This window comes from Poecilia reticulata, chromosome 6 (genome assembly GCF_904066995.2).
Source record: "Poecilia reticulata chromosome 6, P_reticulata-male-v2, whole genome shotgun sequence".
In the NCBI taxonomy this organism is placed as follows: Eukaryota; Metazoa; Chordata; class Actinopteri; order Cyprinodontiformes; family Poeciliidae; genus Poecilia; species Poecilia reticulata.
This window is the reverse complement of record NC_088835.1, coordinates 12,018,135-12,041,903: the sequence shown is the minus strand read 5'-3', so window position 1 is coordinate 12,041,903 and position 23,769 is coordinate 12,018,135. Positions and strand designations below refer to the sequence as shown.

The 23,769-nt window shown below is 45.6% G+C and overlaps 1 protein-coding gene and 1 long non-coding RNA gene across 5 annotated transcripts in view; both read right to left on the bottom strand.

Annotated features, from left to right (window-relative positions):
• Positions 1–460: 460 nt before the first annotated feature.
• On the bottom strand, positions 461–5,245 carry LOC108166363 (uncharacterized). The gene is made up of 2 exons (XR_001776682.2): positions 4,786–5,245; positions 461–2,825 (listed from the first exon to the last, which is right to left on the bottom strand). It is a non-coding gene; the product is annotated as an uncharacterized LOC108166363 (long non-coding RNA).
• A 6,586-nt stretch (positions 5,246–11,831) lies between these two features.
• The window catches only part of LOC103466366 (filamin-C-like), a 28,869-nt gene continuing 16,931 nt past the window's right edge, over positions 11,832–23,769 (bottom strand). For 2 of the 4 annotated variants that reach the window (XM_081607921.1, XM_081607923.1), the window contains 23 exons: positions 22,928–23,256; positions 21,921–22,044; positions 21,573–21,729; positions 21,299–21,488; positions 21,195–21,218; positions 20,862–21,103; positions 20,668–20,767; positions 20,454–20,594; positions 20,207–20,335; positions 19,613–19,786; positions 19,356–19,520; positions 18,809–19,012; positions 18,573–18,725; positions 18,301–18,423; positions 17,895–18,149; positions 17,539–17,811; positions 16,814–16,951; positions 16,570–16,685; positions 15,122–15,254; positions 14,841–15,017; positions 13,961–14,179; positions 13,277–13,498; positions 11,832–12,506 (listed from right to left, as the gene is read on the bottom strand). In XM_081607921.1, coding sequence (XP_081464047.1) covers positions 12,319–12,506; positions 13,277–13,498; positions 13,961–14,179; positions 14,841–15,017; positions 15,122–15,254; positions 16,570–16,685; positions 16,814–16,951; positions 17,539–17,811; positions 17,895–18,149; positions 18,301–18,423; positions 18,573–18,725; positions 18,809–19,012; positions 19,356–19,520; positions 19,613–19,786; positions 20,207–20,335; positions 20,454–20,594; positions 20,668–20,767; positions 20,862–21,103; positions 21,195–21,218; positions 21,299–21,488; positions 21,573–21,729; positions 21,921–22,044; positions 22,928–23,256 — 3,976 coding nt within the window. In that variant the 3' untranslated portion in view covers positions 11,832–12,318. Of the gene's footprint in view, positions 12,507–13,276; positions 13,499–13,960; positions 14,180–14,840; positions 15,018–15,121; positions 15,255–16,569; positions 16,686–16,813; positions 16,952–17,538; positions 17,815–17,894; positions 18,150–18,300; positions 18,424–18,572; positions 18,726–18,808; positions 19,013–19,355; positions 19,521–19,612; positions 19,787–20,206; positions 20,336–20,453; positions 20,595–20,667; positions 20,768–20,861; positions 21,104–21,194; positions 21,219–21,298; positions 21,489–21,572; positions 21,730–21,920; positions 22,045–22,927; positions 23,257–23,769 lie in introns of all 4 variants that reach the window. The other 2 variants (XM_081607922.1, XM_081607920.1) reach the window with 2 other exon arrangements.

Here is a 23,769-nt window from a genome sequence, read left to right as displayed (position 1 = left end):
ACAGAAAAAAAAAAAAAAAGCTAAACTAAAGGTTGAAGGACAGTTTTTGGAGAAAACAAAAATCAAGCTGTAAAAATCTTCCTTCTATGCGTCCTGTAACATGCTGCTCTCTGTTTGTATGGACTGATTTAAGGTGTCGCTCTCACCTACAGCTGGTCTCTTACACAAACAGTCCAGCTTCCTTTTTTACTCGACTGCAGCAATCAATTCTGGAACATGACACAGAACTTAAGTGGAATCCAAATTACTAAGATCCCCATCTCGTCAGCCATCTGTGAGATGTGCAAAAGAAAAATAGAGTTGGATTCTCAAAGGGTTTTAAGCACAGACCTGAAAAAGTCTCTAATAGGTCACCTTTATCTGCCTCTTGGAGACAATTTCTCTCACTTCTTTTCAAGAGAAACTGCCATCCTCTTAATGTAAAGTTGTAATTTATAATTTTATTTTTTTTCCAAAGCCGGTTTGTTTAGATGGAGCTCTCAGGGCTACGTTTTAAAATAGAGGTTTGAGGGAAAAAAAATAATTTCTTTCTAAAAAGAGTAAACCAAAGTTAAATAGAAAAAAAGGGAAATGAGCAAAGAGTCGGGTCTCACTAGGCATAACTTTTACACCATGACAGGGGCAGCCGCTGGAGCCAATTAGGACAACGGAGCCCGTACACCACTTATGGTCTCTTGGCGCTGCTGCTACGAGATCCAAAGGGGGTTTTTAACACTTACTTCCTAACTGAATATTGAGACCGTGTGAGAAAAGTAGTGTAAAGCTCTCTATAATAGAACCATACTGTATAAATCAGTGCAGTTTATGAACATATAAGGTCTGCTGCACAGTTGCAAACATTTTATTTTTGTTATCAGCAGTTTGTCCAGCTTTGAAATAGAAACAGAAATAGAATGTTTTTGCACACGTGCACAAATAACGGAGTCTCTGAATCGGTCTGTAGTGTCACAGTTTAGCCCGTTAGGAGTTTCATCACTGACTGAATCGACCCAAAATGTGATCGTAAGGAGGATCTGCTCCTAAAGCGCGAAGCAGCCTGGATCCATCAGTATTAAAAACCAGAAGGTCGTTGCATTTAACCGTTCTCATCTTCCAGAGCGATGCTGATGCAGATGGACTAACCAGAAAGCCTACAAACGAATCCAGAACCCTGAATGAGCGCCGACACCCCGTAAAACCTCGACTTCAATGTAAATATATTGGGATTGTGCTGCGATTGGCCTGCACAATTTAGTTCATGTCTGGAAGTAAATCATGTTTACAGATTAAAAGTGAGTAAAATGGGGGGTGCGTTTGCATTCAGCCGCCCTTGAAAAACACGTTAACTGCTTTTGCTGCAATTGCAGCTGCAAATCTTGCAAGTTTCTTTCGTGCTTTTAATAGTTTGGGGAGGCAAGCAGAAGAAGGGGCAGAAGAATTTGTCCAAAATGGAAATGGAAAGACCTAAGGGACCTTAGCACTTTCGCAAGACAACATAAGTATGCACTTTTTGTTACTAAGTACAAGCATGAAGTATCTTTGTGGTCAACAAACAGGAAGCATGCTTGTAATCTTTTTTCCCCCCATCTTTCTTGGATATTCTGATGCTTTTGAAAAAGACGGTAGAAACTCTCAGGAAAAGTTGATAAAAAGCTAATCTTCTTGACCGCTCAGCCGTACTCTGCGTCCGACATTCTGGTGGGCCAGAGGACGTCACCTTGTCAGATGACATCAGCGCCTCGTGGGACAGAGGTGACTGCAGGTCAGGCAGACGTGATGGGCTGTTGGGAGAAAGTTTTACAAGAGAAATTCAATAGAAGCCCAAAGTATTGCAGTTATTGGAGCCACGCTTGTCCACTGTCAATTTTAAGATTAATTAAAAAAAAAGAAGAAGAAGAAGAAAGAAGAAAAAAAACTTCTATAAAAATCCAAGATTTGCTGCTCGGTTTTAGAGAAAACAGCGTTGTCAGTGTTTAGAGCTAAATTCGGGCCCAGACTGAGCATTAAACACACATTAACATCAACCATGTTTGTAAACACGGCAATAAAACCGGTTTCACGGAAAATTGTTAAAAATCATCACATTAAAGTGTAGGAAAAATGTATTTAACATGCTTGCAAGGCCCTCCTCTCCCTTTACCGACTGTTATTAGCACAGCGTCATCTCATATACGCTGTATAAATGTCACTGTGTGTTATTTAGTGCAGCGATTATACTATCCCAGATACGGCATAGAGCTTTAGTTTCATTAAAAAGATTAGCGACAGACGGAGACGAGAGCTTCTGCGGCCAGATTTGTCCTCCAATCTTTAGCGCGACAACTTCTTCGCTCTTCTGAGTGACGATGTCTCTCATGTGCGTCGAATATGAAACGTTCGTCGAGCGTGAAAAGTTGGTGAAACGTTGCCGCATACGGGGGAAACCTGCAAGCTACTTTTTTGTCTATGTGCATATTTGGAAACGTGCTTAATTAAACTGCCAGGGACAGCGGTGGGTTTTTACTGAGAACCAATGTGACCTGGACACACACGATAATGTGATACGTTATCCGGAGGTGCCTAGTTTGGAGATTTGATGTAATGTGAGTGTTATTAATCACGGTTAAAAGCGTGCAGAGGAGACAGAGTGTGCGATGCGTGCGTTTTGATGTGGCCAACGTGAAATCGTTTGTGTCTGCATGCCCTTCGGCGTGGGTGTTTTTAATCCATACCCACCTTGTGTCTCTCACAGACACGGCAGTGATGTTTACCGTATTTTCATGCAGCAGCCCCATTTGCTGTCGTTTCCTCAGTGTTCGGTTGGTGCAGCTGAAACTTCGATGAAAGATCTTCTGGTTCTGCAAGGACTGAGGAAGCAAAAGCAAACGTTTTAGCAGTTTGTCGTAAATTGTGCTGAGTTCAAAGGTCTGGAGTTTCAGCAGGACTGAACAGGAGAAACTTCTTGGGTCTTCTACCCAGGTTGGTTTTATGGTAGATATATAAAGGTTTTGTGGTTTAATGTCCTTCAGGGAGATTTGTATACTCTCAGTTTTGCGGGAACAGTTTGGCGATAATGCCAATATCAGTGCCAATATGGCAGAAAACAAATAAGGTTCATAAACTGCTATCAAGAAGGTCTGGCTATGTTCAAAAGAAAAAGATTAAAAAAGAATTTAAAAAATCAGTTTGTAGATGTACAAAGGTTGAAGAGAAATACTAATAATAAAAAACAAAAATCTATCTGTAATTACAAAGAAAGCAAAGACAGGATGAAACACTGAAAGTTTGAAAGATCACAGCAAACAACACTGACTGTGAGGTTTTTTTGTTTTTTTGGTTGCATGATCCTCATGTGGGCAGATGAGAGACCCTGCAAGATCACAGCAATGAACTGCTGGTTCACATCTCCACGTTGGTCCATCCTTTATGTTGGACACAGCCAAGCCCCCCACGCACGCTTTCATTAACATTCAGCAATTACACGCAGCGCTCCGTGTCTGTCCAGGCACTGGAATATTTGGAATCACGTCGCCCTTTCAAAGCTCAAGGGGCCGCAGCATTATTTAGCCCCGGCCTGACGCGGAGATGAATTAAGCGAGTTTCTGTGAGTGTGCACTGAATCCCATTATGCTAATATTAACAGACGGCACTTTTTTTTCCTTTTTTTCTTTTTTTTTTTTTTTGTGCGAGGCTGCATCAAAATGGGCTTGTATTCCTGTACGCTGTTTGTGCTCGCTGGAACGCGCTGCAGATTCAACCACCTGTGCACATGATCTAACACAACAGTTTGCATGAGGCTCTGTGGCTGTGACTGCATTAATATTCTCTCTAATAGGAATTGGCTTACACGGTGAAATGTAAAAAAAAAAGAGAGAAAGAGAAAAAAATGCAGTGCAGCTGGTTACCCAATGAGCCACGGGGCCCCACACACCGTATCATCTCGCCGGGTTAAAAGCTGACCGAGAGCATGCGACTTTGAGTCTTACAGCAGGAGGAAACAAAAAAAAAAAAAAAGAAAAAGAGTTATGCCTCCATTTGAAATCGGCTTGAGTTTCTAGCCACCACGCAGGTCACGCTTCAGTGGTCTGAAAAATTACAGGATACCACCCTTTTCCAATTTCACCAGCGCCGGACCAAACTGTTGCGGGCTCCTGAAACAATTACCCCAAGGGCCGTAGAAGCAACCTTGTTTATAGCTCATTGAGTACCTACAGTTCCGATTTAGAGCCGGTAATTACAACGTCGTTATCTTCCCCCCTAAATCTTCTCCAAAGGTGTTACCGCCAAAGTGAGCCGCCTTTGGCTCTGCCGCTCGATCATTGATCAAAACAAACACAGCATCGGTATGTATGCCCGGGCGTCGCTCAGGACGGCCTAATGTTCCCTTCTCCAGGTGTCTGTGACCCAGCGGTACCTGCTCACCCGGAACACATCAGTCACACTAACACACATCTGTCGCCCTCCATCACAAAATATGGCCCCTCTGTGTGCGTGTGCGTGTGTGTGTGTGCGTGTGTGTGTGTGTGTGTGTGTGTCTCTTTCTATCTCTCCTTGAACGTCCTGCCCTGCTTTAGACGGGGACAAACAAGTCTACTGATTTGCCTCTAATCTGTAGTCTGGACCCTCAGCGTGTGCTGCCGTCAGCCGGCACATCCTGAAGAGACATTCCACAGGGGGAGCCATGCATTAGCGCAGCATCCTGCCTCCGCGCCGCGGTGTGACGGGGACAGGGCAGAGGGACACGCTCCAATTAGAGGCGGAGACGTGGGGACTTTGCCCCTGACACGTCCCTGCCCCGCTCCACAAAGGAAGTGCAAGCAAGCTCACCTTTTCTCACACAGAAGGACAGCTTTCTCTTCTCCTGCCGCAGGCTGCTGCTGCTGCTGCTGCTGCTATAGTCGCAGACCCTCATGAAGCCAAACCATTTCACATCACGCTGTTCCTTTTCATACGTCTGCCTTGGTCAAGATTATATATGTGTGTGTGTTTGTGTGTCTCCTTGGGGGATTGGGGGGGGGGAGGAGGAAAGAGCCTAATCTAGTGTATGTCTGCACACTTATTGCTGCTCATGTGAAAAATGCCGTGCAGGGGGTCGGAGGGTGGGGAGGCAGTGAGGGTCTTTGGCATGCATCTCTCGTTCGACTCTTCCATCAACTGAAATCCGTCCCTCTCTATAGTGCAGCGTGTTTAGCAAACGGGTGTGCGAGGTGCACCGGATCTGCTTCACGCATGGTGCGTCTGCATGCTGCATGAACACAATCTGCCAAAGCCTGATGGGACCCCCCCCCCCCCCCCCCCCCCCCAAACACTTTTTCATCCATTTGCATTGTTTTTTTTTTTTTTGGGGGGGGGGGGGGGGAGTTTGCTGCACCCCACGCACAAGGGAAGCCAATTTGCTGCTACAGTCCACCTGATCTTTAATCAAGATTTTGTGCAAGAGAGGTAAGAGACGGGGAGTAAAGAATAGTGGAACAACGCAATTATGAATATTTCATCCTTATTCTGTATGAATAAAACAAACATTGGTCCCCGTTTCAAACGCAGGACTGAGCGTGGCCTTCTCATCCCGCGTGAATCTGGTTATGAATCGTTAACAAGCAGACACTGAAACACTAACGGTGCCTTGCAAAGACAATTCCAACCCTTTTTCTCCTCCATTTGGGTTCATTAACCTGCTGCTGGAAGGTGGACATCTGTCCCAGCCTCAAGTCTTTTACAGCCTCTAACAAAAATCTTTTTTCATGTCTCATCTCCATGCCTCTGCCGCGAACAGCTTTTCTGTCAACCGTTTAGGATCACATTTTCAGAGTGATGTAAAAGTTTTACTTTTCAGTTTTGACCTCGTCTTTTCGTGCTTTCTGTGGTCCCTGCTCGGGACTTGTACAAAACTTTAATAAACGGGTCTCGTTTCATCGAGGACTCCTACCGACCGACGATGGTGGGAGTTCATCCCGCCATCGGTGGGTTTCTGGTTTGATCTCCATTCAGTCTGCCTCAGTCGTTGTGCCCTAGGGCAAGACAGTTCACCCTCCCTGCCTGCTGGTGTTGGTCAGAGGGTCCAGTGGTGTCACTGGATTGTGCTACTGGAGTGTAGCCACGGGGTACAGCTGTGGCTGTGTAGCCATGGGGCACAGCCACAAGCTACTACTGTGGCTATAGTCCAGTAGCTTGTCACCATCAGGGTGTGTGTGTGTGTGTGTGTGTGTGTGTGTGAATGCCTGAATATTGTGAAGCACTTTGGGCTACTCTGGACCTGATAAAGCGCCACAGAAGTAAAAAGCCATTTATGAAAAACTTTCCTTTTGCCAGCCTGAAAAGCCAGGAATAATTGTTGTTCTGTCGTCAGATTCTTCTGCCAGAGCCGTGAATTTCTTCAGCTCAGTTAAAGTTACACTGGCCCTGTTGACGTCTCTGAATAATACTCTCCTGTCCTGTTGGATAAGGTGGACTCAGCTGTCTTGGTACGGTTGCAGTTGTGCCGTACTTTTAGATTTTTTGGGGGTTTTTTTTATTATGGATTGGACATCAATCTCAGGGAAAAGATTTTATAAACTCTGCCTTGCTTTAAATTGCCCAACTGCATCCATGACCCGTCTGCTGTGTTCTTTGGTCCTCTGAAGCTCTCACAGCTGAGTTTATGCTGAGAGTAACTCACTCACAGGACTCTCTCTCTCTCTCTTCTTTTTAACAATCACGTCATTTTTGAAAGCAAATGATTGAAAGGGACTACGTCTGTGGCTAACCGCACTTCTTTTATCGCAAGATATTCTGACAAAACACATTAAAGTTTGCGTTTTTAAAGTGACAGAAACATGAATGAGTTCAAGGAGTATTTTTTTATTTTTTTGGAAAGCACTGCAAAACCAACTTCACCCTCCGGCATCCAGAGAGCATGCTTTAACATAAAGGATCAAACGTGTTTGTTTGATTATTCAGTGTATCAACTATGCATGAAGCAATTATGTCCTCCTGCCTTTGGGCTTGAAATTAAACAGATGAAATCCTGGTACAGCAATCCCTCCTCCTTCCCTGTCTGCACGTCCATTCATTAACCTGCTGGGCGCCCATTTGTTTGTGCAAACATTCATTTAGTCTGCGCGTTCATCTGTTTGCTCAGTCACAGAAGTGTTCCCTTTTTTTTTATTTATTTTTTACCACCTCCTCCCCTCCACCGTCTTCATGACACGTCGCCGTGCTGCAACACAGTCTGCAGGGACTGAAGAGATGGGCTGCACTGACAGATAAAGGTCAGAGGTAAAACGGAGACCCCGGGACAGAGCCCGAGGTGACGGGAGGCGCTGAGACGGAATGCAAAGCACTGCATCCGCAGAGGCTTAGATTGATTGGAATTTGAGGACTGGGAAGGAAAATTAAATCCCAGGGAAAAGAGGGCGGGAAGAAGGCTGGAGCGGAGTGGATGGAGAGCAGCAAGTCAGCATGATAGAGGCGAGCGACAAAATGAGATTTTTGCCCTGAGAGCACAGCCTTCACAAGCTTAAAGACGCATGTCTTAACACAATGTTACTCCTAATATGATCCCAATTTCTTACTGTGTGTGTGTGTGTGTGTGTGTGTTTGGGCCAAAGAGCATGAAACAAAAACATCGCAATGCGGAAAATGCTTAACAACTCACCAGCTCAATCACAAAAATAAAAGCTTTGAATGTTGAAGATACTATCTAGTGATTTACTGATGAATAAAACATCTGGGTACATAGATAAAAAAAAAAAAAAACTCCAGTCCAGGATTTTACAGTGTGCAAAACCTTTAAAATGAGACATGCTAACTTGGCTTTGTGACCATTTGTGTTTATGGCATCATAAAAGCTGGCTGGCATTAGTTTGCAAAATGGTAGACAAGAAAGCTCTTATTTATGTTTGAGTTGCTTTGTGTTCAACCTTAACCTGTTTGGGGATCCAAACAACAGTACCTAGACTCCTCCTTTGTACCGTTTGAAAGGGGTTTGTTAATGGTGGGAACGTGATTTGAGCCACGCGCCCTCCCGTAGCCAGATGTACGTAGTAGAGGAGTAAACAAGCTAAGAGGAAATGCAGCGTGTCGTTTTCACGATGCGTAGAGCCCACCGCAACTTTCGAGACATCTTCTCAAATCTTTTGGGTACATTCAGTGTACTTCTCAGGCAATCGTGCCTAAAATAGCACCAAGACAGAAACTAATAAGACTTTTAAATTGATGCTGTTTTCTACTAACGTGGAACATAACATCATCTTCATGTGTTTGTATTTTTGTAGTTCTCCACCACAGGAAACATCTGATCAGTAAACAGAGTGAATGCTCAGTTGGTTTGCTTTGAGTTTGTTCAGTTTTAAACGAAACCGCATCACTGAGAAGAAAAAAAACCAGTAAAGTTAAGTTAAACTCACCTACTGATCAGGACGATCCGATGGTGATGGAAGCAAAACGTGACTCTGATGATGAGCGTCTGCAGAACTTTTGACTTTATCTGATTTGCTTCCATGTATCTTCATCACCCGTAATCACTGATTGCATAATCTTAAAGAGTTATGTAATTTTGCGCTGCTTGGAGTCTGAACTCATAATGCCTCAGCTTACCTCCGCTTCTCTCTTTCTGGCTGCCAAGTGGTATTTTTCACATCGTATTTTTTCCCCCCTTTCTTCTTGCTTCTTACCTCTGGTGTTTACCTGAGTGATGACGATGCTTGGAGCTGAGTTTGGAGGTGCATGCACACGGGGGCTCGTTTTAAGACCTTGTTTACTCTGTGATAATTTACAAAACCGAGAGTCTCTGCTCTGTTTTTGCGCCTCCCTTCCACAAGCAAACAAGATTTTTGATAACTAAAGTGGAGAATTTGTACAAAACCTGCCCAGAAGTGGAGTGTGTTTGTCTATATGTATGGATTTGATATTGTGGTGTTGTGAATTAAAAATGATGACACAGAAGCCCACTGACTAGCCCAACATGTCAGCTGTGATTTTCTCTACTGGAAACCATGACAACAACAGAGCAATTGTTTTAACACGTTTCTCCACAATCTATCTCTTTGACTGTGTTTCTTTTTAAATTAAGTTTTTGACTGAAACCAAAGCATTAAAAAAAACCACTGGAGCTACAGCTATTTGTCAAAAAAAAAAAAAAAATTAGCCTAGCACTAACTTAGCCATGCTTTGGATCTTCTTTTAAATTCACAGCTGGAGGACGTAGTGATGAAACATTACAAGGTATTTCAGGTTGTTTTTTTTCCCCCACATGAATCCCGAGGAGGATTCAGCACACATTACGTGACGGTTAAAAATGATAGCCGGACTAGCGTAGCAGGGGCCCAGGGGCGCCAGAGCTATTTCTATTTGAAGTGGGAAAACTCATTCAAACTTTGGTCCACTTGAATATGTGAGTCTTGGTTCACTCGCATGTTATTCCTGATGCAGGAGGATGGAAGGGCTATCTAGTAGACCAATGAGAGGAGCAAGGTGCTGGCTAGCTTGCTGCCTGTAGCATCCCGCTGCTTCTTTCTTTAAAAGAAACCCAATTAGATTAGTGCACTGAAATAAAAGCAGGAACGCAAGTCTAAATTAACTCAGTGCTGCTTTATTCTTGTTGTTGGCTGAAGAAGATCGATTTCTTCTTCTTCATGCTTTTTGCCTTATCTTGAGCTGATGAATGAAGCCCTGTGTGATGTCACCAGAGGCAGGTGTGTGAGAAGGAACTTGATTTTTTTTTTTTGGTTTGTATTTTGGGAGGCTAGATCTTATCATGATTGAAATAAAGAGGAGAGAGAAACTCACCGTGACATGTTGTTCTGTAAGTGATGAACTGCACATCCTCAAAGGAGTCGGGCTGATTTTCAGAGAAAAGCCCCGGTTCATACAGCTTCAGGATTCCCTCTCCGTTTTGTGCTAACTGGATTTGGGGCAATGATTGATTTATTCTTAGGTTCCCTTTTCAGCCCGTCTTAGATGTGTGAGAATGTGCATCCTATTCTTCCATCTGGATTCTTTAAATCCTTGTAATCCATCTTTCTCACTGTTTCCCTTCCTCACCTCCACCCTCCTCCTCCTACTCCTTCCTCCTTTTTTTTTTTTTTTTTTTGCTTTATCTCGCCTGCTTGATGGCTGCTGCCTGCAAGGGGAGGAGCAGGATCCTCCACGATTCAATTGGCAGCAGCGCGAGATAAACATGTTGAAGTGGACAGACGCCTGAGTCCTGCAGCGGAAAGACAGGACTGGGGGGAGGGGAGGGCGTGGGGACAGACTGGGACGTGGGTGGGGCCCTGACCCTAACCGGGTCTCCATCATCAGCGCTCGCAGCATCAGGAGGCTCCGGCCCCTCGGCCAGATAGTCCGGCTGGAGTTTGCAGCCCTCGCCTCTGCTCGTCAGATTGCACCCGGCACGCTGTCCCTGTCTCTGCCTCTCCATGGCCCCCAGCGTTGTGTCAGAGAGGAACCAGAGAAAATTAGCACCTAATTATAGGCTCCTCTGTGTGAAGAATGGTACTGGTGCCCATGGAGTGTGTCACCATGCGGGGGCTGCTTGGTTGACTCACTGTGGGACTCGGGCCTGAAAACAACGCAGAGGACAGAAAGAAACACACATGCATGCATGCATGTGTGCATACGCACGCAGGTCATAGAGCGATTACACACGCAGAGCTGCTCCACCCTCCTCCTCCTCCTTCTTCTTTTTGGTTGGTTTGTGCCTCGGCAGGGTCTCTTCCCCCTTTGTGAGGGGCGCCGCAACAGAAACCACTTGTTTCGTTTGCGATCCAACAGGATTAATTACACACACAACGGAGGCCTATGCCCCCCCGGCTTCTGCTCTCCGTCGGCTCCCCTGTGTGCGGCGGCGTAGTTCGTCTTCAACGGGAACAATGGAGATTTGTGTTTAGGCATATATACAGATGTGAGCTTGAGTATGCTGCCATCTTGTGATTGCATCTGGACATGATTATAAATCAAGACGACAGAGAGAAATAATCTCGGTGAGCTCTTGTTCATAATGCAACATCCAGTGGTGGAGGCGAATTAAAGATGGATGAGGAGCTGCAGGAGGCTCAGCTACTGGCACAGAGTTCAACCTGCAGAGTGTAGCTACACACACACACACACGCGCACACACACACACACACACACACACACACACGCGCGCGCGCGCGCACACACACACACACACACACACAGCACTCTGCAAAACCCTTCACACACACCTTTACGTTTTTCACATTTCTTGGTCTCGTTCACTTTGACGTGTGCTCATAAAATGAACATACATTAGTGGGAGAAAAATGATAAATTGTACAATTTAACCAAACTAAAACTGAAAAGTGTGGCGTGTATTTCTGTTTAGCCCCCTTTTACTCTGATACCCTTAAATAAATGCCAGCGCATTTGCGTACAGACTTTGCCAAGTTAGTAAGTAGACCATTTTGTAATTCAGTGTTAGTTTGAACAGAGCTGTTACGAAACAGCCTCAGTTTTGTTAATCCTATTGTGACGCGAGAAAAAGAAATGATGCACGGTTCTCAAAATTGTTCACGTTATTTTAAAGAAAAAAGGCTTATGTGTATGTATTCAGTCAATACCAAATCAGTACTTTGAAGCACCACCTTTACAAATTCAAGGCATTAGAGGGTCTGAATTTTGCACATCTAAAGACTAAACGTTTTTGCCAATTGTTCTTTGCAAAATACCAGAAGCTCTGTCTGATTGGACAGAGTGCATACACGTCTTACTGCAGCTCTTCAGCTCAATTTAGTTTGAAATTTGACACATAAGTGTGATTTCAGTAGCAGCTCTGATTATATGCTTACAGTTAGTTTAATTAATTATAAAAACCCACATTTTATGAGGAGTTGTCTGCCAATCCCGGACTTAATCACACAATAACTTCAGGCGCATTTGTCAGGAAAGTTAGTAAACAAATCTTTATTAGGTCTTCAGAGACTTACCAAAAAAGGTTAATAACAACAACAACAAATCAATCTTTCATTCTTAAACCATACAAAAACCACGTAACATCACACTTTAATACCTTCGATAACTCCAGCGTCTCTTAGCGGCAGCATTTTGTCGAGACAGAGAACATTTTATTAAACAAGCTTCACTCAAGCAATCTAAGGAAGTCTGTACCGGCTACATTCCTGCGGATGCACAGCTACGTTTCGAGTGCATTACTCGACTTCTGAAGTACATGAAATAAACAAACAAACAAAAAAAACTTTGGCACATTTGATATTCAACCACCAGTAAAGCTGCAAGCAGAGATTTTTCTTGTGCTTCACGCATGAAGACCCGAAGAAGCTTGACCGTTGTTTCGCAGATGATCAGAAAGGAGCGGAGGAGTGAAAATGGTTTGCATTTGGCAGTTTTTTTTTTTCTTTTTCTTTAAGGTACAGTCACTTTGTAGGGGCTCCCAGGGACATTATCGTCGCCCCATTTGACGATGACGGTATAACTGCCCTTGTCCTTGACGGTGTAGGTGACGTTGTACAGCTTGTTGCCCATGTGTTTGACGTAAACCTCCTCGCACGGCGCCAGGGGTCCGTGCACGCCCACCATAAGCATGTTGGTACCTGGACAGAGAGGGAAAAAAATAGAGATTTAAAGCTACCAGCTTGACTCTTTTCACAAACCTGAGAACTAGAAGCTATAGTAAGTTTTCTTATCGTTTTGGTAATTTGTTGTAAATGCTTATAAAATCGAGACAAAGTCGACACTTTACGAAAACAAGCTCCCACCGTGAAGTGCTTCTGGTGACGTCACATAAGGCAAATGGTTATTTGTGTTTTTAATACATTTTTTCCTCTACATCTGCAGCTTTTTAAAACATATTTCACCTCTAATAGATGCAACAAAACACTTTGAGCTAAATGTGAAAACTCTTCATGGGTTTCAGAAAAACCTGGAAACACTTGAGTCAAATTCTGACTCAGAAATGTAAAGTTAAAAGTTTGTGCAGCTCAAATGCACCTAAAAACGCAAATCTAGGTTGAAATCTGTTAAAAGTCACTTTAATGTTTACAGATTAGCTCAATTCTTGCGCCTCTTGTGACGTCATCAAACCAAATACATACAGAGCCGATTTTATTTGATTTTTTTTCCTGTTTTCTTTTGCAAAACTAAATTTTCTAAAACCCCGCAGAGGAAGTCAAAACTTCACCACTCATGTACTGATGTGTTTTTTACTCTGACTGCATGTCAGTGACAGAATAACGCTCCCGGATGGCATCTTTAATGATCACGGCGGCCGTTGGTCGCCAATGCATCCAAGCAGACGGAAATTCTTCACGCTTGGCATGTGTGGACAATTTCCCAATACTTCCTAAATTTATCCTCTCCTCACCTGCTTTGCTGCAGTCAACAGTGAAGTTATTTTTCTGCCCGACCAAAGCCTTGGACAGCCCCGCGCCGCGACAAACCACCTTGCTGGCGTCGCACGTCAGTTTGGCTGAGGTGGCGGAGGAAGACGAGCTGTAGGCGCCGCCGACTTTGGAGGTCTTGGTGACAGTTTCGACCAAAACGGAGGAGGTCTCATGGAGGCTGTGTCCCCCTGACAGCCGGGCGCCTGCGGGAGAGGAGAGAGAGAGAAAGAGGGGAAAAAAAAGAGAAACCTTATCTAAAACTGTCGTGGTTTGGACACGGTTACATAACCCACTGGGTATTGACAGCGAAACGAGGAGAGCAGCTGCACCTGGGAGAAGTTCTCACAAAAGTGAGAGAAAGTGGCCTGAAAAAACTATTTATTATGACTCAAGGATAAAATAAACTTTCACAATTTGAATCTTTTGTATTTAAAAAAAAAAATCACATAAAAAAACCAAAACAAAAACTGATGGAAATAAACTGCTACAGCCAAGAAGACTGGCAGATTTGATCAAATAGGAGCACAGAGACACATTACATAACGTTGTTTTGTTGTTTTTTTTCCTTTCCAGAACTTCCACACTTTTTTTCAGCAGAACATTTGTCTCATTATGGTGACATTTGTCATCCACAGATCAGATGGGAGAGTGACTGTCGCGCAGACCTGTGATTTTGGCTTTGAAGGGGCTGCCCACTATGTGCTGCGGTCCGCCGTATTTGATGGTGATGAGATAGTTGCCGGGCGCCATCGGCGTGTAAGTGATCCTGTAGCCTTCTGGACACTCTCGACAGTCCATCTTCACCTTGGAAGGGCCGTCGATGTTGACCGACAGAGCGCCGGAGCCGGCGTTGCAGGTGTTGACCACGAACTCCGAGGGCACACCTGGAGGAACGGAGGGCAGGCCTTAATACGGTGGCGCCAAAATCGCAGAGTCAAACATACAGGCAGATCAAAAAAAGAAAAGGCTAAAATGACAAAAAATTTGCTTTTTGTTTCTGTAGGAAAGGAAAATTCAAATCACTGTAGACCCAAAACTGAGAGTTTTTCGTGTTACTTAAAAGAAAGTCATCCGGTCTTCACATCCTTTTGGGTTCAGATGACAAAAATAAATAAATAAAAAGTCTGCCTATCCTCAGCAATAACAACAGAATTTCACTCTCTTTAGAAGTGCTTTCTGTACTAAGAGAGGTTTAATAAACCATATAAAAGCAAATCTGAGTTTTATGAAGCCCCAGTTGAAGTCAGTTTATAAACGTGGTCCTATTTTAAAGTAAAAAAACAAAACAAAAAAAAACATATTTATTAAATACTTTGTGTTGTACTTAATATTTCCCATTGTAGAAAATATTTGTCAGTAATAATTTTGCTCTGATTAAAAAAAAAAAAAATCTCCATCTGCATCGACCACCTGTTGTCAGCCAAGCACCCGCTGACGGCCCCCGGGCCGCACTTTGGACACCCTTGTCTTAAATATAGCTCCTCATTTACTGAATGTAAACACACACCGACACGTGAGCGGTGTGTGTGTGTGTGTGGGACGTGCCTGTGGTTCCTCCCAGCAGCCCGGCTCCGTGGGCCGTCACCATCCCGGGATCGGCGATCAGACCCGGATCGCCCACTCGCACGTTGAAGGGGCTTCCGGGAATGTGGCACCCGTTGAACTTGACGTCGATGGAGTGAACGCCGTTCTCACGTGGAATGAAACGGATTGCGCTTTTGTCTTAAAAAGAGAAAAGAGGGAAAACAAAAGTGAAAATCACTCCTCCTGCAATGATTTTCTCCCTGTTGGTCTAAATGCGATCATCCGGGTATCTCGCTCCGTACCCCCGTCCAGATCGCTGACGTAGCACTCCTCAGATGATCCGGAGGGCGTGTGAACTTTGGCGTCGACCGCACCTCGCGCCCCGTTGCGCTGCACCATGAAGGAGGCCTCCTGATTTACTTTCAAGTCCTTCTCCTAGAGGAAGAAAACCCCAGATGAACACAACCTACATTTACAGCCATCATCACCGCACAAACTAATTTCAGGCATTTGGTGTCTATCTGTGGAGAAGCCACACATTTTGTAGCCATCAACAAGCTTCTGGGAACATTTTTGCTGGAAATTTGCCTGCTCTTCTCATCAGCGCTTATTTTAAAAATTGGTTTGTTTTCTGGCACGAGTCCCACTTTTAATCACAGTCCATTAATTTTCAACGGGTTTGAGCTCGGGGCTTTGAGGAGGCCGTTTAGGAAGCTTAATGTAAGCCCTCCAAAGCTATTTTTGACTTGTGTTTGGGACTGTGGTCCCGTTAGAAACGCCGAGCTGCGTATGAGTGTCGGGCACCTGACCCAAATCCTTCCCGACCACAGAGAACCGCTCGTAATGTTCAGGATCTACCCAGACACCACCTTGGCTCTAGTCTAGTTGATCGAAAGCTGCTGGAACGCCAGCGTCGCCGTCCACGCTGAAGCTGACCACTTTTTCCTCACTTTCTTCTTCTACTACTTTGCATTTTTCGCGGCCAACTGTTAACGTTTTCCTTCCCTTTCAGTAATTTTCTTACCACAAAAGCTACAATCCGGCCAGTAAGAGAAAATACAAAGTCAATATATGTCGTTCATGTCCGTGATAACTGCACGTGAGGCTCTCGTAGTGTGTGGAGGAGGACACAACCTGTAAAAGCTCTAAAATAGCCCAGACCGAGTTATCGGGTACGAGAGAGGCAGAAAAAAAGGTTTATAGCGAAGCGTTGCCCCCCTAAAGCGAGAACAACAACGGCTCCGACCCGGACACAGACAGCCTCATGCTCACTTCGGAGGCACTTCAGCTGGCTCTTAGTGTCACTCAGATCCCTAAAAACGTTGCTTTTAGCTTTACGTTAGCAGATAAAACAAAAACGCTCCTCTGTGATGGCTGTAAACTTGTACAGGTGTCTTCATCCGCCGCTCCGAGATGAGACGCGTAAAACTGACGGCGGGCCCACATAGCACAGCTTGTATTGGCCCCACATTAGCGAGGGACAGTTAATCCAGCCCTTCATCGCCAGCCAGCGTCGCAGCGTTACAGTCATGCAGACTTGCTCCAACACTGGCGTTCAATTACACTTCAAGGGCAAAGAGACAGAAATATCCACCACAAATCACACTCACCATCTGCTGCTCGCCGCTTATATTTTGTATATATGTATGTTTTATGTGCTGAGAAGTAATTTGATTTTTATCGCCAGCATCTGTGTGTGTGTGTGTGCGCGCGTGTGGGCGTGAGTGTGTGTGTGTGTGCATGCACCCACCTGAAGGCTCGTCACAGTGAGCCTGCGGGCCTCGTCTGACAGCGTAGCGATCGGAACGATGAACGGGCTGTCGGGGATGTGCTCGTTGTTGAATTTGATTGACACCTCGTAGTCACCTGGGGAAGCAGACATGTTATTTACTTTCACAATCAAGTGAACCGCGGGGAAGCGGAGGGAGAACAGCTGGAGAGCCGACTGGTTAGAAGACAGAAATAAACAGCCTTCCGCTGGGGGAAGTCCTCACCTGGCTCCTTCACCACGTACGAGACGCCGCAGGAGCCGTCTTTCCTGTCCTCGAAGGAGATCTCTGCCTTGCTGGGGCCTTCCACGGCGATGGAGAGGCCACCGGCGCCGGCCTCGCGGGTCCAGATGCTGAATTCGGCTGGAGCGGGCGAGACGGAGGAGAAGCGACGTCAGAAACGTCTGTCGAAAATGAAACGGCTACACAGAGTGTTACTGATGGGCTCGTTTGTTCCGATGATTTAATTTCTAAAGGAGCAGCCCGTACACATTCGTTTACGCGAAGGACGCTGGATTTTGAGCGTCTGCTTCGGCTCGTTTTGATAGTTACGGCTCACGGCAAATGAAAAGCCAAAATTCAGTTTCTCTGAAAAATTGAATATTACGTAAAAAAAACAAGAAAACCTTTTCATAACTTCACAAGGAGAACAAGCCATATTAGGTAACTGCGTTGTTATCTGGCCGTTTATCTAGGCCTACACAGGGAAAGTTAGGTCAAAGGAAAATGTGATAAAGAATTCCTATATCAGTAATGTAAAATATCCTGTCGTATCAGAGAGTATATGCATTCAATGTTTCCTTTGCATTACAATTTTTTTTTCAGAAAAGTAAATTTTTTCTATCTTTGAGCTAGAATTCAAAGTTTAAATCGTATCACTCTTTCTGCTCGGCGACACTCAAATGACTGAGCTGCACTTCTGTAAGGATCTGACATCATTTCTGTCTTACACGGCGCTCCGGCAACGCCTCTCTCCAGGCCTGGACCTCCCGCGCGGACCTTGTGGGCGCCGCCCTCGCCCATCGGCCCCACGGTGAACTGGAAGGGGCTGCCCGGCACGTGCTGGCCCCTGTACTTGACGTTCACGGTGTGGGGTCCGATCTCCTGCGGGATGAAGCGGACGCTGTACGTGCTGCTTCCTCCGTCCACGATGTCCGCGTCCACCGTCTTCCCGCTGGGGCTCGTCACCTGCGCCGTCATGGCCTGCGAGCCGCTCTCGGCAGCTGCTGGGGTCACACCCAAACAGGTTAGACGCAGTCGAGGTTTTTCACACCGAACAGTGCGGCTCGATCAAAGTCCGACTCACGCTCGGGCCTGGCGGCGATGCCGGCGAAGCTGCTGAGGCTCTCCCTGCCCAGAAAGTCTCCGAACACGTCTCTGAAGGGGCTCCCTCCGCCTCCTCCTCCCACCTGGGTGCTCTCCTCCACGCGCACCTCCCTCTTGGTCTCCCCGCCGCGGGTCTTGCTGATCTCCGTGCGCTCCGTGCGAGTGTATGTGTGGCTGCTGCGGGTGAACGTCCTGGTTAGCCTCTCCTGAGCGGAAACCATCTGGAACCAGTTTCCTGTGGAAAGGAAGCGGCTGTGAGCATAGGGATGGAAGTGTGAGTGCGTGTGTGTATGTGTGTGTGTGTGTGCGGTGCTTGCTGGCCTCATTTAATGTAAAGCGCTCCACCGCCGCACTGAAAGCGTTTTCTGGCCGTCTGATGTGCTCACCTGGGATCTTGAGGTTGAGGCCGCAAGTGCTGCCCACTGAGGCGATGGAGGAAGCCTGTCTCTTCCTGGTAATGCTCTCCTTAATCCTCCCTTCTCCGGTCACCTTCACTGTGAAAGGACTTCCTGCAGGAAACACAGAGGGTTTTTTTTATTTGAAGAAAATGTATAAGATACTGGTCTAAGTAGTTAGTTTTGCTTTTTTTTGTTCAATTTTCTTCGATTCACACTTCTTGTCCTTTTCATTTTCCCCCCACAGTATCATTTATTCCAACCTGGGATGTGCTTTTCAGCGAACTTGATGTTGACGATGTAGCTCCCAGGTTCTGTGGGGCAGTAGGTCACCCTGCACGTCCCGTCCTCCACGTCTTCGCAGTTTATGTCCACTTTGCTCGGACCCTCGATGGACAGCGCCAAACCCCCGTAGCCTTGCGCACAAACCGGAACAAGCGATCAGAGCCGTGTTTCGTCCAGACCTGCAGGCCAAACGGTTGGGATGGCGAGAGCTTACCAGCGTTCCTTGTGTCCACGAAGAATTCGGCCATTTCGAAAGTGTGCGCCTCGACCAGGCCTTTCCCGAAGGCCTTCACTCGGCTGGCTTCGCCGATCTCCGACTGGCCGACCATTATTTTGAAAGGGCTGTTGGCCACGTGCATCCCATTCTTCCTCACGCTCACCTCGTGCTCGCCGACCTCCTTCGGGGTGAAAGAGATGCCTGTTGCAAAATAATCAAAGTGAAGAAAAAAAAAGAAAAAAAGAATTAAAGTCAAGACAGAAAAATGACAAAAAACTGGGGCATTTCCTCGTAACCGACTACAAACGTCAATGAACGTCTTTGTGTTGGGAGTTTATGAGACGGACCGAGGCAAAGCTGCGAGGTGGAAAATGAAAATATTAAATGGCTTTAGATTTTGGTTAGAAATAAAAATCTGAAAACACCTTCGTCCCTCTGTACTCGGTGAACAACGAGATCTCATTGGGAAGCATTTTGCCCGCCGCCCACTGAACGCTTTACAAATGCTCTGTTCTGTTTTCATCCCTCTGAGTTTCGTTCTCACCGAGGTGTCTGTTGGGCAGCCGTTTGAGCAGGCAGGGCTCCTCGTTGCCTGACGGCGCTCTGATGCTGGCAGTCAGGGAGCTCAGATCAGTCTCCGCGATCTTCAGGGACACGTCGGCTGCCGTGCCGACGTTGAGCTGGGACGTTCTGGTGATGGTGTCGTCCCCTGACATTCGAAGGAAAAGAAAAAGAAAATAATTTGGTTCACAGCCGTTTACTTTCGCGTCTGCCTGCGAGACGGATGGAGCGTTTCCTCACCAGTGATCTTAGCGGTGAAGGGGCTGCCGGGAATGTGCTTGTTGTCAAACTTCACGATGATGTTGTAATCTCCCGGAGCTGTGGGCAGGTAGGACACGGTGCAGGTGCCGTCTTTGTTGTCCTTGCAGGTGATCTCGGCTTTAGAGGGACCCTCGACCGCAAGTGACAGACCACCTGTTTGGGAAAAAAAGAGAACGGGTGAGATTCTTTAAGCAAAAGTACAAAGTCTCACTAAGTGTTGTGCTCTTGTTTCGAGATATCGAAATATCTTCAAAGAATAACTTGCAAGTAACTTTCCAGCAAGATACAGGAGCTTGCTTCAAGTCAATAACTCCTTAATATTGAAGAAAAAGTTATAGTATTTTTATACTTCATTAATATTAAGGATTTACTAACATAAAACAAGCTCCTATTTCTTGCTGAAAATGTACTTGCAAGTTAGTTTTCTTTTTTTCAAGTGCATCAAGATATTTGCGCTAGACACTAGACCAAAATACTTTGTGAAATGTTGTGTTTTTGCAGTTTAAAACCTTAAAATCATGTGAAATGTTCTAAAAAATAAAAAAAGGATATGTGAAATTGCTTCACTGTCACCTTCTCCTGCGTTTTTGGTGACCACGGTGAACGTGGCAGCTCTGTTGACCATTCCATAACTCAGACCCGGACCATAGGCGGTCACCACTCCGCTGTTCACGGCGTCCACAAAGAACTGCAGCGGGCTTCCTGTAGAGGGCAAAATGAAGAAAAATAACTAGTCTGCTCATACCGTGGAACCGGGATGCCATTTATCAAATTCGAAAATCATAAAAAAAAAAAAAAAAACGAGCCGCAGAAAGCTTACCTGGAATGTGATTCCCATCGTATTTGATGTCCATCTCATGCAGGCCCCTCTCCGTGGGCTGGTACTTGATGGTGATGGTGCCGTCTTTGTTGTCAGTGATGTGTGGGCGGGACGTCTTGCCTGAGGGCATCCGCACCTCTCCTGCAGAGTGTTTAAATATCAGCGACCTGGGGGAAGGAAAAACGTTGCAGGTTTTTAAAAGCGTCGGTCTCACCTGTGATCTCTCCCTGCTGCGGCGTGAACGGCACCAGGAAGTTAACGGGACGAAAGAGAGGATCCACGGGGTCACGGGGAACTACCGGCTCGTTTGAGGCCTGGTGAAACAGAAGGACAAAACAAAAGATGTTTTTAATGTTGGAACTTGTAGCGCACGCACCGGTAGCAGCTATTTGTTACTCCTGCACTCACCACCACGTGGAAGGGGCTCTTTGGGATGTTCTCCCCCCCAAAGCGGATAGTGATCACATACTTCCCAGGTTCCGGGGCCGTGTAGTAAATGTCAAAGGTGCCGTCGTGATTCTCCACCACGTCCATGTCCAGCTCCATCCCCTGCGGAGTCAGCACCTTGCAGGTCACCTTGCCTTTCCCGGCTGCCTTGGCATCCACCGTGATGACCGTGTCCTCAGAGGTCTGCAGCTTCTGGAGAGCTGCTGTGTGGGGGGTGGACAGAGAAGGGGATTTTAAACTTTGCTTCTGAAACAGATTCAGGTAATTTAGCTGAAAAGAAAAGGATAAACTCACAAACTCCATGTCCGCCAATTGAAACTGCAAGTTAAAGGACGAAATGAATACGATGCTAAACGACTGGCTTTGAAAGCAGAAAACCGCGGCACGGCTTCGTTTACCCGTGAGGCGGCACTTGCTGGCGTCTCCCGTGGGAAGCGACTGGATCCGATACGGAGAGTAGGGAATCTCGTCTCCTCCATACTTGATGGTGATTGTGTAAGGACCCGTGGAGTCAGGCACGTAGGACACGGTGTAGGTCCCGTCCCGGTTGTCCTGGATGGTGGCGTTCTTCGGCTTGCCCTCTGGGTCCTGTGAGCGACATGCAAAATGACGTTCGTAGGAGAAACGAGCCTGTGGCTCCGGTGATCAGCGCACACGGCAGCGGAAGTTCACCAGAATCTGCACAGTGAGCAGTCCCTCTCCAGCGTCCCGGGCATCAATCGTAAACTCAACAGGCAGGCTGGCAGACACTCCTTTGGTGTCTAGACCGGGGCCGCTGGCGCGGACCTTGCTGGCATCGTGCCCAGGCTGAGACATTACCTTGAATGGGCTGTTAAAGGGGGGCAGAGAATATAGAGCGTCTGAGACAAACAAGAAATAAGGACAGGAAAAATTGCGGAAGCACACCTTTCTATTGTCTTTTTAATGCAAGCAAGGGGAACTTTAATTAAGACGTATGTGAAAATACAGCCCGGTTGTTCTTTTTTATCTATATATAAACTCATTAATCTTATGCTGAACCTGTGTGGGACTTCCTGATCTGCATATTTAACAGCTACAGTGTAGGGGCCATCCTGCGCTGGGGTGTAGTGAACTGTGTGGGTGCCATCGCCGTTATTCTTCACACCCACCGGCTCCACGGTGCCTGCAACACACAGAAATATTGCATTGTTAATTCGCTTTACCGAGCAGAGTGTGAAAGGTTAAGGGAATAATTCAGGATGTTTAAAGTGAGGTTATGTGGAAAGGTTATGAGCAGTTATTATCTTAGTTCCAGTAGATAACTCTTTAGCATTTTTTTGCGTAGCAGGGATCCAGAGTCCCCGGCATCGAAGCTAACGGCTAGTCTGAAGTGGATTACTGCTTTAATTTGATCCGTTTATTTATTTAATTAAATACATTTCTGTTTGTTTGGTTGTTCAACAAATAAAGTCTGATCTGCTTGATTCGTGACGTTGGAAGTACGTGTAGGAAGTGGTGCACCACCAATTATCTTCCTATGTGAAACATATATAGAGAACTTTACACACAAAAAACGTTTCTATCAGTTATTTTCTGACAGAAAACAAAGCCTTAAAAACAAGAATGTTCAAGCGATTCACATGAATGCTAATCATTAGTATTTACACTGCCTTAGCTTGCTGTTAGAAAGTCATTCTGATTGGAAATAGTTCACGTTTGCCAAGTGTTTCACAGGGAAGATTATTTGTGGCGTACCCCAGTACCTTCTTTTTCTTGTGTAAATAATCAGCAGATTTTGTAAATAACTTCCTGATTTTTAATGCGACAAAAGGTTCGTTACATCACAAAACTGTTACTATGCTTTTGAGATAGACAAGGATTTTAGACAGTCCTATTCCACCTTTGTCTCCCCCCTCCCCCCTCTTAGCTAGCTAAATGCTAGCTTTAGCATCCAAGACCAGCTAATCTGGATCTATACTAAATTAAGCAGAATGTAGGTAAGATATTGTCTGCCTACAACTTTTTAACCTCACTTTAAAGATTTTTATACTTGTCCTAATTTCTACCTGTGGGTCCGTAGAGTTTGACATCCAGTGGCGCCTGTCCAGCCTGGGTGCAGTCTACTGTGAAAGTCTGAGGAACGTGGGCCCTCACTCCAGCGCCCAGTCCTGGACCGGAGCATTTCACCTTGGTTGGATCCACTGGGTCCTTCACCGGCACACGGAACGGACTGCCGGGGATCGGCTGGCCTCCGTAGTTGATATTTACGTCATAGTCTCCAGGAGTGAAGGGCACGTACTCAACGCTGCAGCTGCCATCTTTGTTGTCCTTGCAGGATATTTTGGCCTCTGAGGCTCCCTCGATTGTCAGACCCAGGCCTCCTGTGCCGGCACCCCTGAGGGAGAGAAGCCGACACGTTTCCTTCTTCTTTTCTCTATCACACCTCCTTGTTTTCTTTCTAAATGCAGATTCCAAATCTAGTCCTCTAAGGAAACAAAAGCATCCATGATTGTAACTGGCTTACAAGTAAGTAGCTTGTAACTAACTTGTATCTTTGTTAATTGTGACTAACATGCCAGTTAGTTACAATAAACTTGTAACTAAATGTTTTATGCTTGTTTCATTGAGCGTAACACAAGCTCAATAAAAGATTTAGCATCCAAGACCAGATAAAACGAGCTCAATGAGAGTTTTTTTTATTTATTAAGGAATTACTGACTTTAAACAAGCTACTATGTCTAGCTGAAAAGTTACTTCTGAGTTGGTTTTGTCTTATTTCAAATGCACTAAGATGTATGCACTAGAAGATAAAAAATACTTGGTAGGATTTTGTGTTTTTGCAGTGAAGATCTTACCAAAGCAGGTTTCCACCTTATATGGTTGATTATACTCTTTATATTATACCATA